We start from the raw sequence: 18,563 nt of genomic DNA on the forward strand, positions 1-18,563 counted from the left end.
CCTCAAATCAGCTGGAATGTGATTGACAAATGATGATTGTTCATTGGTAAATTGTTTATATCCTGACTGCAGTCCCTTCTACTGGGCCAAGACTCTGTGTGAGAACAATAAAATAGATTTTTCCTTCTCTTTTAAGTCTTAGATGAATAAGTCTGTAGCCCAGTTGTGTTCCTCTTAAGAAGGACAGTCTGTTTTCTCGCTCTTTCTCATCTGGAGGCATCAGACAAACAAGCCTAACCATCAAATAGAATGCACAGTCATGTTGTACAATGACTTGTGTCCAATGAGAGATGGCCCCATCTACTGCTTCACAATTTATAATGACTTTCCATTTGGTTCATGCTCTATGTGACAAACAAGGACTGCTGCAGAATTGGTAATTTTATTTATCCCGTCCTCTATGGGTTTCCTGCAGTCAGTTACCGACATGAGATGGATGACTTACAGTTGTGTTGTCCGTTTAGAGGGAGCTGCTGGCAGAGCAGCGGGCACACTGGCAGAAGATCCTCCTCCAAGCTCTGAGGGAGAGCAAGATGATCCTGGCTAAGACCAACAGCAAGGACTACAGGCTTAACCTTTATCCCTACCTCTGTCTGCTGGAGGATAGAGAGTATGTGGACATCATGATACAGGTAATACAACCCACCAAGCCCAGCCTACCGCTCAATGAAATGCCAGACAGCTAAGATTAAACACAGTCTTATCAATCTTTTGAGTCAAGAGCATTTGATTGACGACAGCTTTATTTTACTACAACATTAAAATAAAGATGTGTAGTGATATCACGGTTATCTCTCCTCTGTTTTCTCGACATTGCTGTTACATAATACGACCCAACCAATCTGGGAAACCACAAAACACAAATCAAGCAACTGACAGTGACAACAGCTGGAAAAGCATCAGGCTTTATCTTTGGCAGCAAAGGGGAGCATGCTTTGATCAGATTTGTTTGCTTCCAGCACAGACAAATACACAGGTTTTACGGCTTCAATTCTGAAAAGACCACTTTCACTTTGATTTCCCCTGTGACTGAAGGATTGCTTTTTCATTAAACTTAACCAGATCTGACAAAAGCCTGATGTGTGAGTGTCACAAATCTTTGCATCTGTTTGACCTTTTGAACTGTGTCCGACTCTTGTCCAGAGTGTTGCCAATTTGCCTCCCAGTGGAGAATCACTGAAGATTTTAGCCAGAGATCTTGGCAACAGGGTGTACACCAAGTACTCTGTGCGCCAGAAGCACAAAAATCAGACGGTGGACAAGTTGGGCAACATTTACAACGCTTACACAGACCTGCTGGCCAAAGATACCAAGGTAAAGAAATCATCACACCACAGCCGTCTTCCTCTGTGTGTACTTCTGCTTTTGCAAAAGAGAATCGCGTGTCAATTTATCTGAACAAGATGTGCTTTCATTTATTTTGCATGCGCTATGGTGCAACACGGTTGAAATTTGCAAGTGAAATTTGAAACAAAAAATGAGAGGCAGATTCGTTTTTTGATTCAGGTGTATGCTATACACAATCAAAATGTAGAAGTTTAAATGTGTAAAAACTAAATACGCCACTAACTTATTTGTATTCAATTCTAAACTCTAATATGTTTTTTAAGTAAACTGCTGGATTCCATAATGATTTAGAAAAAAACATAATAACATAACACCATTGTAAGTATAAAAGCTAAGACATACATGCATGTTGTACTGTGCAATGCAGCAAACACTGCCCGGCCTGTAAAGGTGCAAACTTAAGGACATCGCAGTTCATTGTTGTTGCTCAAGTTATATGTGAATTGTGAAAACACCATACATGGTTCTCGATTCTGACGTGCACAATCAAACAATTCACAGCTCATTGTGTTTAAACTCTGTTGAGCAGTAGTGCATTTGTTGAGCTGAAATGATATCCTTTGTCACCATATGGTTTGCTTTATTTGCAAAACACTGCGTTTGTTTTGTGTCATACCGTATGCTGCCTAATAACCCCACTGAATGAGTCAATTGTTTTACTCTTAAGTCTCAAATATTATTCTCTTTTGAAGCTAAATGTTGTTGTCACAACATTAATGTACTGTATCTAACTGAACAGTGAATTTTGTGAATCATTCTGCCAGGCCCTCAACATCAGCAGTGAAATATATAAGCAATCTAAACACTGATTAACATTTGATGGGTGTTTAATATTTGTAGCAGATAAAAAACTTAGTGACCTTGTGTACTCTGCTCATTGACATGCTGTACATTTTTTTTGTGAAGTAAAGGACTGTGTTTCCTCGATGGGATTTTACAGCCAATTTCACTGACTCAGTGTTCCACTAGTGTTGTGATGGCTCTGGTACACTGAGAGGAAAACGCTAACATCATCAAGATTATAATGAGCAAGAGCTCATTATACTCCTGTAGCTAGTTAAACTAGAAGTTATGGTGTTTGTTTTATATGAGATGTTTTTTTTACACGGCCTTTGTACTCATAATGATGTCTATTATGACATTTTTCCATTGTTTTTATGGCACCAAACTTTCTCACTTAGTTGTTCTCTAGTTGAGTTCTCAGTATACACATTTACATTTTCATGGATCTGTTGTGAAAGCTAAACCAATAAATGTTAGACTAAACTGCCTCTCACATCAGGTCAAGCTGATTTGTATATTTTTCTAATGACATAATCTCAAGTTCCTGACACACCCCAAGCTTTCTAAAGAAAGAAACTAACCGAAGTCTAAAGAAATAAAAGAATGTCTTTTCTAAGTAAATTATGTCGTGTTGTTGACTACCATAGTTTATAACTTTTACTTTGAAGATCCATGCTGATGAGATTGCATACGATTGCTTTCTTCTGAAACAAATAATGCTTTTACTCATTGTTCTTTTCTTCTTTTGCATTGGGGTCTTGTTTTTGACTGAATTTTAATACATCTGGGCTTTTACAGTACTTATCACGTCTTTTGAAACAGGAAAGTTATTTTTTAATTGGATCACAAATAAGTGCCTGTTTTCACAAATTGTCTTTAGATGTTGCTGTGCCTTTCAACCTATACAAAGACTTTATAGCTTACTGCGAGGGGACTTTTTTTGGATTTTATTGTTATCATATGTCATGCTCTTGCGATATGAGGGAAAATGTCTAAATCCCACCTCTGTTCCTCTCCCTCCAGGTGTATGACGTCCTTCCCAGGGAGCAGTGGTGTAAGCTAGAAACAGAGCAGTGTTCAGGACCCACACTGCAGGGAGGCGAGAGCCACTGGCCATACATAGTAACTCTGGAGCTGGGCACTTGGCTGGTGGATATAATGGTCAAGAGCCTTAAAATTAATAGCGACATCCTGAACCCGGCCTATGACAGGAAGCTCATCCCCATCCTCTACCACATGTATACCTTTCGCAGCACCAGACAGGTACGGTGGATGTGCAAATCCTTCAAAGCCCAGCTTATTCCACAGGGATATCAAGGAGTACATGGTTAACTGGGTGGTAGTGATTCTGCTAAAGCAGTCTTGCCAAAAAGGCAGGGTACAGGGTGAGCAGTAGCACAGGACCTCTGGGTTCTTTTTCCTCCTCAATCAAACCATTCAGGTCCAGATATCAAATACCTTTGATAACCTGCATGGTAACAGGATTCCCAAGCATTAACCCAGACCAATAAAGATCCTTTCAACTGAGATTTATGCAGAAAAAAATGGTCAAGGATTAGAGTTAAAAGGATCTTCTGGAAACTGCAGTAACATTGTGGGTAGTATTCAAAAGGATTAAAAATAAAACACAGTGAGCTGTTCATTATGAAAACTCTCTATCAGTTAAATCAAGTCATCTTATTCATTTTGGCTTTTTTGAAAATTACAAACAGTACGATTAAGAGATTGACCCAGTGAAGTTGAAGTGGTTATAAAGCTGACATTTTCATTTTTAATGGAAGAACCATAGTGGAGCAGAAACAAAGAAAATGTCTGAAAGCACCTGACCTTCAATTTCGACAAGACTGTCTGTCACTCTAAAGCCTGTTACCTTGTACATTTGAGCACCCTCCTATCCAGCATGAAGCCCCAAAAGAGTGTGAATTATAAAACCATTTCGCCCCTGTGAGTTGGCAGGGGGAACAGTTGAGAAAGATGAATAGGTTCCAGGCTAATCCCTTTTTTTAGTGTCCCCTTAATTGGCTCGCTGATTTACTACCATGGGACCCAACAGGAAGGTGAGGCAACCGTGTCAAGCAAAAAAAGGCGTAAAGAGAGAAAGAACTCTGGATTTTTTGGGACTTTTTGGACTTGATGCACTTTGACCAAGGGATGGGCTATTGCAGAAGTTTAGTCTTGTGAATATTTTATATCTCTTTCTCCCCCCTCTTTTCTTTTCTCTTCATCCTCCCCCTCCCCTTTCTTTTTCTGTTTGGAGGTTAGCCCATCAGGGGAGCATCCTAATGATTTTACAGCACAGCGTGGCAGTCTGACTCATGCAAGCAATGCTGAGGTGTTTTATGTTTCTGTCAGGTTACTGTATTTCTCCCTTAAGATGGTCTTTATGCTCTGCCCCATGTCCTCTATGTGTGTCGAGTTAGAACTTGCAACACAATAATTCTTGCACATCAAAGCCACAGCTTGGGAGAAACTTGTGTATACCAGTGTAGGTGAGTTCACATGATGTAATTCATCCCTCTGCTATGCTGCTCCTGGCCAGGGTTTTACATAATTCAATAAAGAAAGCTGATAATCTTTGATGTTGAAGCTTTAATGTGTAAGCAATATTTCAGTTACCACTCTTTAAAGTTAGGTTTTGAGTATTTTTGCCTTTAATTGATAATATATAGTCAAGAGGCAGCAGGAGTTGTGGGGAGAGAGAGAGGAGGAGAGGGGAATGACATGCAACAAAGTTCCCCAGCCAAATTTGAACTTGGCCACCAGGCCATTATGACTCCTCACTGAGCTCTTTTAATTAAATGAAGATATAACATCCTATTTAGTTTGGAGGTTTATGGAGCTACAGTTGGCTACCTGAGTCTTTTGTGAATGTTAGTGATCTGATATTTAATGGTGACCAGTTTTTGGAGGAATGATGGAGTGAATGATATCAATGGAAACATGAACTTAGCCCAGTTGTTTTGGACTGAGACGTGTAAGTGTGGGGCTCGTTCATTGTTCTCTGTATCAGTTATGATTTAAACTGCTAGGAAACATTTCCGACTCAGCTACTGGTATTTATTTGAAAATTACGCTGAAATCAGTCAGGAATGAAATTAGCCACACTCTTCACCCCACACGTCATGGTTAAACTTAACCTGATTTTGAAATAAGTGGATAAAGCGTCATTCATTTGGGTGTAATTGAAACATCGGCATCTGTTTTTCAGGGCAATCTTCTCTGTGTCTGCTCATTTGAAGTTTTCTGCTTCTAATTGGATTTCACATGATGCTGTGTTTCACCCTCCAGGTCGGCTTCATCAAGCCCCACCCTATCCTGATTCAGATGCAGCAGGAGGCCATGGAGACCAAGTTGACCTTTGACTCCTATGTGATGCCGATGCTGTGCCCTCCTGTGCCCTGGACTTCTGTGAAGTTTGGAGCTTACCTGCTGACACCTGCCAAGCTAATGCGCACAGTGGATGGGGCCACCCAACATGAGGTGTTATTGGACAAATGCCAGAACCTCCATGCAGTCTTAGACTCTCTTAACCAGCTGGGTAACTGCGCCTGGAGGATCAACAAACCCTTACTGGATATTATTATCTCCATCTTCAATGACCGCGGAAGTGAGAAACTAGACATCCCTCCTCCCCTGTCAGAAGCACCCAAAATACCTCACTTTAACCCCCAAGATCCCACTTATACGGCTAGTGAGAAGGCCCACATGAAAAGGGAAGTGATCAATGCCAAAAAGAAATGCAGTGAGATGCACAGCTTGCGTATGGATGCTCTCTATAAACTCTCCATCGCCAACCACATGAGGGATGAGATCTTCTGGTTCCCTCACAACATGGACTTCCGGGGACGTACCTACCCCTGTCCCCCATACTTTAATCACCTGGGAAGTGACGTGACTCGAGCCATCCTCGTGTTTGCGGAGGGGAAGCCCCTCGGTCCGAAGGGCCTAGACTGGCTAAAGATCCACTTAGTCAATCTGACAGGGTTAAAGAAGAGGAGCTCACTACAGGGAAGGCTGGAGTATGCCAACACTATCATGGAGGACATACTGGACTCTGCTGACAACCCTCTCAATGTCAGTCTATCTTTGTTGGTCATTTCAACCATAGCTTCATAGTTCTACATAGCATTTCTTTTTAGAGTTTTGAAGTATATGAGATTAGATATAGAATAATGCAAAAACAACTATTACTCTCAATTTCTGAAATATACAGATTATAGCATAACGCCTTTCTCTCTCACTTAGGTGAATGGTTACTTTAATCAGTGACAAATATCTGTCAAATATCTGACAAAACACAGAGTAAAAATAGATGTTTTTTCATGTTTATGTATGCCAAATAATGTGCCATGTGCTTGTGTTTGTCTCTCTTAGGGTAAGAAGTGGTGGATGAATGCAGATGAGCCTTGGCAGGCTCTGGCTTGCTGCATGGAGATAGCCGATGCTGTGAGATCTCCCGATCCGACACAGTTCATCTCTCATTTTCCTGTTCACCAGGTACCATGAGACAATTAAAAGAATAATGTGTTCACAGGTTTGCATAGTGAGCCAAGAGGCTGTAATGTCATGCATGTTTGATCTCTGTCAGCATTATTTCCTGTCAGTCCTTTTCAGTGAGATAATATTGATTTGACAAAATGCTTTTTAAATATTGTATGAAAACTCCGCCTGTAGCGTGAGTGTCTGCATATGTAGGAATTAACTAATCTGAAAACACCTTCAGCCAATCATAATTCCTGTTTATAGCCTGCTAAAAATAAGATATGCCATTCATTCATGTTTTATAGTTCTGGTTTAGAGGGCACATCAAAGTTAACAAACCAAGACCTCCCCAACCATCTGGGGCCATTTTAATACCATAAACCTGTAGAACTAATCTTAGAAACAAGGCCATAGCTTTAGCTGTCCTTACTGAGTATTTAAACCCCTGCCCTCTCTTACACAAACCAAAGCAACAGACAAATTGTCTGCAATAGTGTTGCAGCTGGAGACATATTTACTTTAGAATCTAACCCACTCACTGTGCCGCTTTATGTCTGGTATCCAGTTATTTGCAGGTTAAAGTATAATCTGTGTTTGGTATAGTTGTTCAGAGTAAAGCAACAGGGTAATAACCATATTATGTTGTAGTTTTTATTAGCACTTGAGTACATGGCTCTCATTTATTTTACTTTTTTAAGGATGTATCAATCCTTTGAATGATTGTTAGTTATACCTGCAACAATAAAAGTGCAAGTAATGCAAGTGGAAATAATTTGCCTAATTCCAGTCTTAAAATATGGATTTTCTCTCATATTTTTAAAAGAAAAAGACAAAAATATATAGTACAATGTGAGAGCATATAGCAGTGAATGTAGCACCTCTTCCCCCTGCTGTTTTTAAGGACAATAGCTCCAAGGTTTTCACTAAGTGCATCTTTGAAATTCAACCTACTTAGTGACTAGAAATGAAAATTTCCCTTCAGGATAACACTGGCACATTTAAATCATATTGATGTTAATTAATGTGTACTGTCCCTGATGAATAAAGTAAAGTAAGGAATCTAAACAGCCAGAGGGAGTCAAAGGAGTCCGAGTCCACATTTGAAATTGTTGTGGAACTGAAAGTTGGACAGGAATGTGGCCAACGCACTGCAATGTTTATGCTAGGCTTTTTAATCTTGCCTGACGGGGTGAATACAGGACATTTCCAGTTCCCGGATACACTTAATCTCATCTAAACTGCTCAGTCTAGTGGATAGCATAAATCATTACACTCTGTATAAGATTAGGGCAATGTTAAACCTATAGGCAAGAGAAAAGAGAATTCCACACACTGTCCTTTTACTTTCAATAAACTTAATTAAAGATACAACATTTCAGTCCTTTGACCTTCATCAGGTTAAACTGAGGAATAAAGAACATCCCAGGCAGATATAGTCAACACCTCCTCGGGTGAGTCCAGTCAGGGACCATAAGCTGTCAGGCAATCAGTCCCACAGTCTGAATGTATTTAACCTATTAAAACACACCTCCCACCATCAAAGATGGACATTCCATATATGAATTTATATACAAGCATTGAATAATATAATTAAAATTAAAATCAATTTACCCAAAATAATCTCTTCCAATAGTGACAATAATGATGATGATGATGATAATAATAATAATCATAATAACGACAACAACCACAACTATAATTATAATAATTTTCGCTGTTTAGGCTATCCCATAATTATAACTCTAAATAGGCAGTAGGTTACCACAATACAAAATTTAAATAACCACATTCAGTCATATAATAGTAGAAATAGACAACAGGAAAAACATATGAATATAGAAAAATCCATTTAATCTCACAATTGAAATACATAAACATAGGTATGATGAAGATAATGTGCAAAGATCATCCAAACAGGGCTTCACTACCTGGGAAATAGAAGAATATTCATCATTAGTGGACAAATCTATAAATATAGTAACAATAAAATAAGAATTCACAGCATCTTATTAAGTAGAAACTCATCATTAAGACCTTTGGGGGACAATGTGGTCTGTAATGTGAAGATCCAAAAAGCTTCACATCTCTATAGAAACAGGTTATGTTGACCACCTTTATAGATTTATCCACTAATGCTGAGGTGGGAGGTGCCTTCTAATAGACTAAATATGTACAGACTGCAGGCCTGACAGCTTATGGTCCCTGATTGGCCTCACCTGAAGAGGTGTTGGCTATATCTGTCTGGAATGTTCTTTGTTCCTCAGTTTTACCCGATGAAGGTCTAAGGACTGAAACGTTGCATCTTTAATAAAGTTTACTACAAGTAAAATGACAGTGTGCAGGAATTCTCTCTTCTCTTCCCTGTGGGCAATTCCTCCCACGCACCTGTCTTCAAGAAACTGAAAGCATGCATGAGCCTTTAGAGTTAAGATCTGGAGATGTTAAACCTAAATCAATTGTGTAAAACTCTCCATCTGATGCCAAATTCAGTCCAGATGTTGCTTAGAATGAAGCCATTAATTCAAGATGCTTTGAAATGGTTTGATAGTCTTACGTTAAGTGTAGTATTCACTCTGTGGCTGTGGGCTGTGGGACATGGCAATATGTTGTTATGAACTGATATTCAACCAAATAATTTCCCACATCTACTGAGTTCCTGTGATTCATCTTGCCCTTTTATCCTTTTTTCTGTTTTATCTTTCTCTCTTCACTTTGTTGTGTTTCACCTCTGCTTTCTTTAAATCGTTAAATCGTTCTTTGTCCTGTGCCCTCTCCTATTTGGTGCTGATCTCTGTAATTCTTTCTCTGTGTCTGTTCTCTCCTCCTCCACATCATTGCTTTAATCTGCCCTTCCCTTCTACTCCCCCTCTCCTCCAGGACGGCTCCTGTAATGGTCTCCAGCACTACGCCGCTCTAGGCAGAGACGTTATTGGTGCCACATCAGTCAACCTCATGCCCTGTGATGAGCCCCAGGATGTGTACAGCGGAGTAGCGCAGCAGGTCAGTACCAGCGAACTGTTCTTGGTTTGCACTGATTTGTTCCCCTTCTTTGAACTGAAGGACTTGAAGTTGCACAACATAACTAAATCGCGACTGACTTCACTTGCAAAGGCACACTGTAGGTGCTCAGCTGTTAATATTCAGATGACTCACTAGATCCCATAATGAGTGACACACTGAGCACTGCCAATATATTTTAGGTTTGTCAGTTTAGGTCTTGCATTAAATAGTGCTTAGTCTCTCATACCTTGCATCAAAGTGCAGTGAAAATAGACTATCCATATCCAAAGGCTCAAAGGGCAAGTGTGCGTAAAATGCAATCAAGGGGCCCAGTTTGCTGTGAATCTACTTATTTTTAGGGAGAAACAATTTGACGTTAATTGTGTTGCACAGGCAGCAGGAATCACAGTGTGCTGAGGAAGAAAAGTATGTCCCAAGCCAAAGCCTTCCAAGGGCAGCGACTGTAACTGCAAAGTATATTGTGGTGTTGTCAGTGAGCCGACAGAAAGCAGAGTATATTTTGCTGCAGGACACTATCTCACTGTCATATTTTTACCCCTGGACATTGCAGTTATTGTTTGATGATACTGTAGATTATATCAGGGTTGTGAAATAGCAAGCTTCCTGGATAAATAAATCTTGTTTACTTGCAAGGATAAATTGTACAATAAGTAAAAGTGGCAATAATCATGTTATCGGAAACTGTGTTAAGCATTTCTGCCCACATGCAACGTGCCCATGTGTTTCAGGTGGAGGAGTTCCGAGCGCGGGATGCAGAGAATGGCCTGAAGATCGCTCAGGTCCTGGAGGGCTTCATCAGCAGGAAGGTGGTCAAACAGACCGTGATGACTGTGGTGTACGGGGTCACACGCTACGGGGGACGGCTCCAGATAGAGAAAAGACTGAAGGAGATTGATGAGTTCCCCAAGGTACAGTAGCAGTGGAGGGTGATTGTTGTGGTGGGGGGGGGGGATTCCTCGCACTGCATACAAATTTTATTTTTAGCGTGGTATCAGCGTGGTAAGACAGAGTGGCCTTTTAGTACAGGATCTCCCCTATATGGGGCATTTCTTACATGCAAATGAGCCCAGATGGACTCATAGTGAAGGATAAGGTCTTCTCTACTGAGGTCTGTCCTGCTAAAGGCAATAAAGGCGTTTATTGCACAGTGACTGCATGTAATTTCATAACATTTGATCATGCACCCAATAGGATTCCAGTAACTTTGACCTTGACATTAAGAGTCCCACCACACTGTTTCCAAGTGAGCTGCATGGAGCAAGAAGAGAAGTTTATTTTAGCCAAGTTTATTTACAATCATATTGCAGTGAAATAAAGTATTGCATGGTTGTATCAGTGAGGCCAGGAGTGAAATAAAACAGTAGATATATTTGATATCCTGCGCACAGCCGCTATGAATCTATTTTTAGTTCAAAACAATTGTACTTGATTTGGTTCACTGATGGACACACCATTCCTTTGGAATGACACCATGGCAGGAGAATGGAGACATTTAATCTTCTTACAGCTCTGTAGTGCTTATTATCTGTCAAATAGCTATATATTTCCTTACAGTAGTTGGAGTTAATCTCATTGTCTGTATAGATGGCATCAGCATGATCCTGCTGTCAGTGTATCTACCATCTCACAGCCGGAATATTGCGCTAAATGACTTCTGCATAATGTCCCTAATTGTTTACATGGGAAATTAGGGGGGAGTGTAATTGTGACTGATTACGGTGGGATGTAGGGGGATGAGGCAGCTCCTACCGAGGAAGAGATCATGTCTCTGTAATGATATGAGAAATATACCACTCTCATTCACCTCTGCTACTCTTATCATTTATATTTGAATTATACTTGTAATTAACAATAATTACAAGTGAAAAGAACTTTGTACTCTGTTTATTGTTCAAGTTGAAAAATGTATGTGTGACCGTGTGAATAAATACACAAGCATAATCATGTCTTGTATTTCCAGGAGCATGTATGGGATGCATCTCATTACCTGGTGCGTCTGGTGTTCAGTGGCTTAAAGGAGATGTTTACAGGGACCAGAGAGATCCAGGTGGGTTCATTACACCTGCTTCTAGTCAAATACACACACAAAAGTATCTCATCTAACATATTACCACCAAAATAAACTCACACTGGTCTGTTACTAATTGCATAACACAGTTGACGTTAAGTAAAAATATTGCATAATAAGAGTTCCCGCTCTTTTTTTCCCACAAGAATCTATACCCACATGCAGTAAACACTATTTCCTTTCAAGTTGTAAATAAGCAGACATTCACATAACATTACACACACTCATGCAGGTAGTAAAACTTTTTTTCTATAGGAAGGTGGATGGAACAATATAGAATAAATCCCATTTACTATTGCATATAGTATGTAATTGTTTTTCTATTAATGACTAGTTTACTTCACTATCACCCTGGCAACGGCACCCATTCATCACATAGGCTCCATTTATAGATTTAGGACGTGCACCTGGTGGGGGATTGTATATTATCTCCGCAGGCAGAGAGGAGTCTGGGAAGTAAACAGAACCACCACCCGCTGCTGGTGTTCATCCTTTGGGGAATGTGTAGGGACAACCCAGTCTGAGATGAAAAATCCCCCTTCCCTAATACCACGGTGTTGACCCGGTGCTCTTGTATGTGTGTGTGTGTGCGCGCACCTGCTGCTTTTAAATAGGTCACATCCTCTCGCATGTTGCATCAGTGATTTGAAGGATGAACAAGAGAGAGGTAGCTGATCAATCCTCAGTGCTGTCATCCCTGACCTGTCTTACGTTCCCTGTACTTTTCCCATTTATTCCGTCAACACTGCCTCTCATTCTCTTCAAACCGTGCTCCCACTCTCTGTCCACTCCTCACTCTGCCCTCTCTGTCTGCTTCTTATCAGTCTATGGATTAACCAGTCAATCTCTCTAGCCATCTATTAATCTCTGACTCCCGTTTCTTTGCTTTCATGCTATCTTTATTTCATTGTGACCGGGAATAGATGTAGAGCTAACAGTGATGATGAATGGAGCAGCTTTGGGCCACACTGCTACCTCGAGTTGTTAGGACATATTTATCTTTCCTACAGCTCTCTGTGTGCCTGTATTTGTGTGCGTATGTGCGAGGAGGCACTTGTGGGACATAAATAGGGCTTCCGTTCTTGGAGACAAACTGTGCCAGATGCTTATGCAAACAGCACTGTTGCACTTGCAATTTTTAGAGTAAGCAACAACTCCTTACCTGTTCCTCAGCGAGTACGCAACAATTGTTTGCAGCTCTGTGAAGTAGAGCAACAGACTTATATGCATAGATCAACAGAGAAGTTTTATTTGTTGGTCCAATCGCAAGATAGTGTCTTTGTATTTATAGCCTGATTTATTAAATCCTCCACCGAGCAGAACATCAGCCAACTGTCCGAACTCGCTGATTTGAACTTGATTGCTCTGTTGTCTAAATTCACACACAAACACAGCAAATAGGCAGGTGTTCACTCTCTTGATTGATGAAGTGCTATTTTTTTTTTCCTGAGTATGCTCTTCAATCCAGTGTGCGCCCTCACTTCACCTCAGCTGGCATCCCCTTCTGTTGCAGGATTGGCTGACAGAGAGCGCCAGGCTCATCTCCAAGTCTGGTCACACTGTGGAGTGGGTGACACCGCTGGGTTTACCCATCATCCAGCCCTACCACCGCACACGTAACCAAGTAGTAAGTCTTGTCAGAAAGCACATTACGTTGTAGAGCTTGCACATGATTTCACACATTAACAAACAGTATTCTTTTCAAGAAGTGTTTGTGATATTTCTGTAGCTTAACTAGTACACCTGGTAGTAGTATCAATGTCAGTAGTGGGAGGGTTTACCTGTTATCTTGATGCTGAGCACCAACTTGTTCAGCATTGTGTCATCATTTGCTGTATGACAGACAGCTTGGCCAATTAGGGGCCTGTCTTCATTTTCTTCATTTCTTCAAATCAATTTCTGACCTTTCTGAGGTTCTCCACTTGTATCTTCACTTGTTGGTCTTGCTCCTCGCTCTTTATCACAACTTTGACAACATTCTCAAATAATCCACAACCGACCTTTTCATAGCACACACTATACACTTTTCAACACAGTACTCATTTATCTCCTCCTTGACATACTGACCATTATTAAACCCCTCTAAATAATATTTCCATGAGGCAGTAAGGTGCTTTGGATCATCACTTTTACAATAATCCTCATTTCGCTATGTAATTTCCACTCATTACATTTCATTGGACTTTGATGGAATTTCTGATGAAGCTAATAATAAATCAGGCTGGCCAGCCGGCTGTGAGGCAGTTGGTTGGTTTTAAACTGCGGACATCCAGTCACCTAGCACACACATTCGGTATGAGCTGCAGAGGGCAAAGTATAAGCACTGACAGTAAGAAGAACAGCAGCTTCACTAATAGATCAGCTTATAACAAGCTACGAATCTTGTTTAAATTCTGTGTTTTCATCTACCAAGAGCAAGCTGTTGTTCTCACACAGCCAGTCCACAAAATTGTGCTTTACTTATTGTGGTCTGGAAAGAATCAGGAAGCATTTGCTTGAATTAGGGGGACTGCCAATGTGCACAGTCCAAAATTAATTTGCATGTGATTTGATCAGCCTTTTTTTCACTGATAGATAATTGACAAGTGCTCTCATTGGCTCACATATGAATATGAACCCTTCCAGCACCTCACTGTGGTGTAGAGGTTTTCCAAGGGGCTTGGGGATTTCTTAACTGTGAAACAATAAAAAGTTGATTGTTGTGGTTGTAGCTCACAAATTGGGATTACTTCAAACATCCTGTGAGCCTTAAGAGGACATGTGGACATAGATGATGGATGGATGGATGTTCTGGTTGTCACTGAGTCGTTGGTGCTCAGTAGAAAATCAAAATAAAACAGTGGTGGTCATCATCACTATCTGAACCACTCCAAAACAGTTTGCTGCTGGATTTTTGTTGATAATGATATCTCAAAGCATATAGTGAGATTGTGGGATATACTGTAGGCTGACTTTGGATTTAGTGTGTCCACAACCCAGTACTTTGTTTTTGCCACAGATTGTTTTTATGTTCTTTCAATTAACTCTCTCCCTCTCACGTTCCCTCCGCCTGTCTTCCCTCTAAAGTAATAATTGTCTTAGTCTTTTTATATGCAAGGCACCCAACCTATCATGGAGCTTTAAGCACTGGATGCTTTGTGGGTGGAATGTCCCAGCTGGGCTTTCCAAGTCTCAATAGGTTTGGTGCATCAGTGCACAGCTGATGGTGTATTGTGATTGCTGTGAGTGGCCCAACTGTAATGGAGCTCAACAACATCGGTAGAGTTTTTCGTCACTATGGAGATCCTGACTGAAGTGCGTCTTGGAGATAAAATGTCTGAGTGCCAGCACGTCTGCAGATAACGTGCCTCTGTGAGTATGTGTGTGTGTGTACATGAAAAGAAAAAGCCTACATATGTGTATGTGTGTGATTATATAAAACCCGTTTGACCTCTAATATCCTCAAGCTCATTAACTAAGTGAAAGGAGGAGACAGACATATAGCACATGCCAAGCACAGACAGACAGGAAGCCCATAGGCAGGCCTAGCGTGCAGCCTGCTCTTTTAGTATGACATCAAGCAGAAGGTTGGCTTAGAGGGGGAGTGACACCTCATAAGCAGGTGCAAGAGAGCGAGGGTGACAGATGGTGGTTCCCCTGTGGGTGCATCTCTGTAGATGTAGTAGGGCGCGTTCCCTTGATTTGATCTGCTTCTTTTAATGTCCAGCCGGGACAAGGAAGCTGATTAGCCTCTGCTCTTTTTCAAGACCCTTAGATGAATAAATGAATGAACGAAGAGACAGGTTTACAGATGAATGAGGTTTTTAGCTTACGTTTCACAGATGACTTTCTTCATCCCCCTGCAATAATTCTCTAATCCAGTTGCATCATTGGGCAACAAAAATGAAACTAACTTGCAGAAAGGTCACCTTTTCCCTACGTAGCTGGATTAAATTCAATCTCCCAGTCTCCTCTCTGCCTCTTAAATCCAAGGCCACTGTGTTTCTGGGGTCGTTAGTAATTAGACTCGAGATAGGATGGCAAGATGAGCCGTGATGCAAAGTAGGAAAACCAGTAAGTGTAAATTTAAAGTAGCTACAGTAGCACCGCATAATCAGACAAATTTGTGTCTGCGTGTGAACATGTTTGTTGTCGGTTCTGTTCAGTGTGTGTACAGGGATGAGTACAAATGTCGATCTGTGTAATCAAGTATTTTCCATGGCTGATGGGAGGTGAGGAAATTAGAGTGGGAAGGAGTAGCTGAATGGAGCATGAACATACATCAGGGTGGCTGCCTAACAGGATTGGGAGATACTAATCGGATCAGAGGTCACTCTGGCTCAGATTCCTTGTTTATTTTTTTCATTCCCCCTCCCAGGCAAGGTTACAGTGAAATCTCGCTCTGAGCTAATGGTGACACGGGGGAGTCGTCAGCTGGATTGGCTGGATTTGACTGGATTTGTGAGTTTACAGTGTGATAAAAAGCTTGTGATCTATTGTCCTCTATGTGGAAAGAATCGGTTAGGTTATTTTGGGGTTTTTGGTGGTAATTGGTGATTTCCCTGGACGGTTAATGTTCTATTATTATAGTGAAATGACAATACAGTGCTTATAAATAATTTCCACCCCTCTTGGAAGTTTTCATGTTATGTTAATGTGTTTTTTGAACAACAGAAAAAGACTCTTCAATGTCAACATGACAACAGGTCTCTACAAAGTGATCTAAATTAATTACAAATCTAAACTGTTTGCATGATGATCAGCCTCCAATTAAGTATTAAGTAGTTGCATCTTTTTAGTTACAGCTTCTGTGTGAATGGGTTTCTATCACCTTTGCACATCTGGACAGTTTTTCCTCTTCTTTGCAAAATTGATCAAGCTTTGTAAGGTTGCTTGGGGATTGTGAGTGAACCAGCCTTTTTTCCACAAGTCCAGCCACAAATTCTGGATTGGGTTGAATTCCTTGGTGTGTGCACTAAGTGCCGAAATAGAGCACTGTCAACAATCTGTCTACAAAATGAATGCCTTTTAAATAAATGTTTTTTTAAAAGATCTTTGTTACTAATAACAAACCCAGTTAGTTTGTTTAAAGATTTTTGATTCTATTCCAGTCTTGTGTTGCTACCTTGCTAAACAGATGATTCCTTCTGTCCGTCTGGCTTACGTTTCCTTTGTATAGAAGCAGGATTACAGCAGAGTTGGTGAAAGTCTCTACAATCAGAATGAGTCTGCTTTTCATTCAAATTCCGGGGAACTATTTATCTCTAAATGTCGACATGATGCCCTCCGTGGCTCCTTTTGCCTTGGAACAGGAGCGAGCCGTTCCCGGGGGTTGCATGGTGTTTCGTTGATCTTGCAGAATCTTGTGGCATTTTGAGGTGAAATAATAAATGCAGTTTGAGTTTCAAGGACATCCCCGAGAGGCAGAAAAAGAAAGTTTGGAAGAAAGAGTGTCTGGAAAAGGTCAGTGGAAGTGTGGCAAGACTCAGGGGTGTGTGTGTGTGTGTGTGTGTGTGTGTGTGTGACTATGAGTCTGCAGCTGTCTTCATCTGTCTTCAAAGGAAGAGGCGAGGTAGAGGACCAGGTACCCCGGAACAGCAGAGAGAGAGGGGAGGTGTGGGGTGTAAAGGAGAACTGCTTCCACTTGAATAGATGAGACGTGTGTTATTAGCCACTAGGTGATGAATTGGGATTCCCCTCTTAGCAACTTGGCTTTTATGTGGTTACTGATGGTTGTTGTATCCATGACCATCTGTAGTGCAGCTCTCAGATGATTTAGACTACACCAGCTTATTCCCCACAGACACACAGCAGGCTTAGCCAAGTTGTCATTCATCACAGCCTCAGGGTTTGTGTCAGGTCTTGTACACAGATCATGCACGCATGCATTATAATGAACAGTAGTACAGTGTTACGGTAGTGGCCTCATTTACAGCGTGGCAGTCCATTACTCACACCAAAGGTAACCTCCATTTCATTCACCCTCACCCTCTCTTTTTACGTCACAAATTCTCCTTCTCCTCTCTCAAACCTGTTAGGACACCAAGAGGGGATGTAAAGAGGAAAATGATGGACAGATCTCCCCCGAAGTCCGCCTAGAGAAATGATGGATGAGATAGAAGCCATGGCAGAAACTAATGGGGTTTTACCACACCGCACTTCTATTTTAAAACCATTTCTTGATAATTGTGCGATTCTGTCATTCATCACGCAGCGACCTTCAAGCAATCAACTAGAACCACTAAACCTAGCAGCTTGCTGGCTCCCTGAACATAGCGTTAATACACTTCCATCCATGTGAACACCTGTCACTTTAATCCCTTTATACTGTGCCTTTTTTTTTATTCATGCAGCTAATAATTTCATAAGGATGTGGCTGTCATAGAAATATTAAGTACAGAGAAGTGCAGTCTACATAAATGCTGCCTTATTATCAATAAAGCACCTCTGAGTTTTTTTCTTGTATCATCGTAATGTAGAGTTGAATCAGTTAATTCATTAATTGATCAGTCAACTGACAGAAAATTTAATGGAAACAATTCTGATCATTGAATAATGATATTCTCTGGTTTGAGCCTCTCAAATGTGAAGTTAAATATCACATTGGATAAAGAAAAGAGAAAAGTTATCGACAGTTGAATCAATAATGAAAAATTGTTAGTGATAGAGCTGCAATGATTAGTTGATCAACAGGAAAAAAGATGGAGATGGAAACAATTTTTTTGGAAACTGACCAACATTTTCCACCATTTTTGACATTCTATAGACCAAACAACTAATCAATTAATCAAGAAAATGATCACAGATGAATGGATATTGAAAATAATTGTGAGTTGCACCACCTAATTAGTGATGAAAAACTGTGGTATAAATAATGTGAATC

General features: G+C 40.6%; 1 protein-coding gene across 1 annotated transcript in view; it reads left to right on the forward strand.

The window, feature by feature from the left end:
* polrmt (polymerase (RNA) mitochondrial (DNA directed)) overlaps positions 1–18,563 on the forward strand; it is a 50,410-nt gene that overhangs the window by 15,982 nt on the left and 15,865 nt on the right. Inside the window, exons 7-15 of the mRNA XM_044361768.1 lie at positions 465–632; positions 1,144–1,314; positions 3,154–3,393; positions 5,419–6,204; positions 6,505–6,627; positions 9,490–9,612; positions 10,362–10,541; positions 11,594–11,680; positions 13,215–13,328. Coding sequence (XP_044217703.1) covers positions 465–632; positions 1,144–1,314; positions 3,154–3,393; positions 5,419–6,204; positions 6,505–6,627; positions 9,490–9,612; positions 10,362–10,541; positions 11,594–11,680; positions 13,215–13,328 — 1,992 coding nt within the window. The remainder of the gene's footprint in view (positions 1–464; positions 633–1,143; positions 1,315–3,153; positions 3,394–5,418; positions 6,205–6,504; positions 6,628–9,489; positions 9,613–10,361; positions 10,542–11,593; positions 11,681–13,214; positions 13,329–18,563) is intronic.

Source organism: Thunnus albacares, chromosome 9, assembly GCF_914725855.1.
Source record: "Thunnus albacares chromosome 9, fThuAlb1.1, whole genome shotgun sequence".
NCBI classification, from domain to species: Eukaryota; Metazoa; Chordata; class Actinopteri; order Scombriformes; family Scombridae; genus Thunnus; species Thunnus albacares.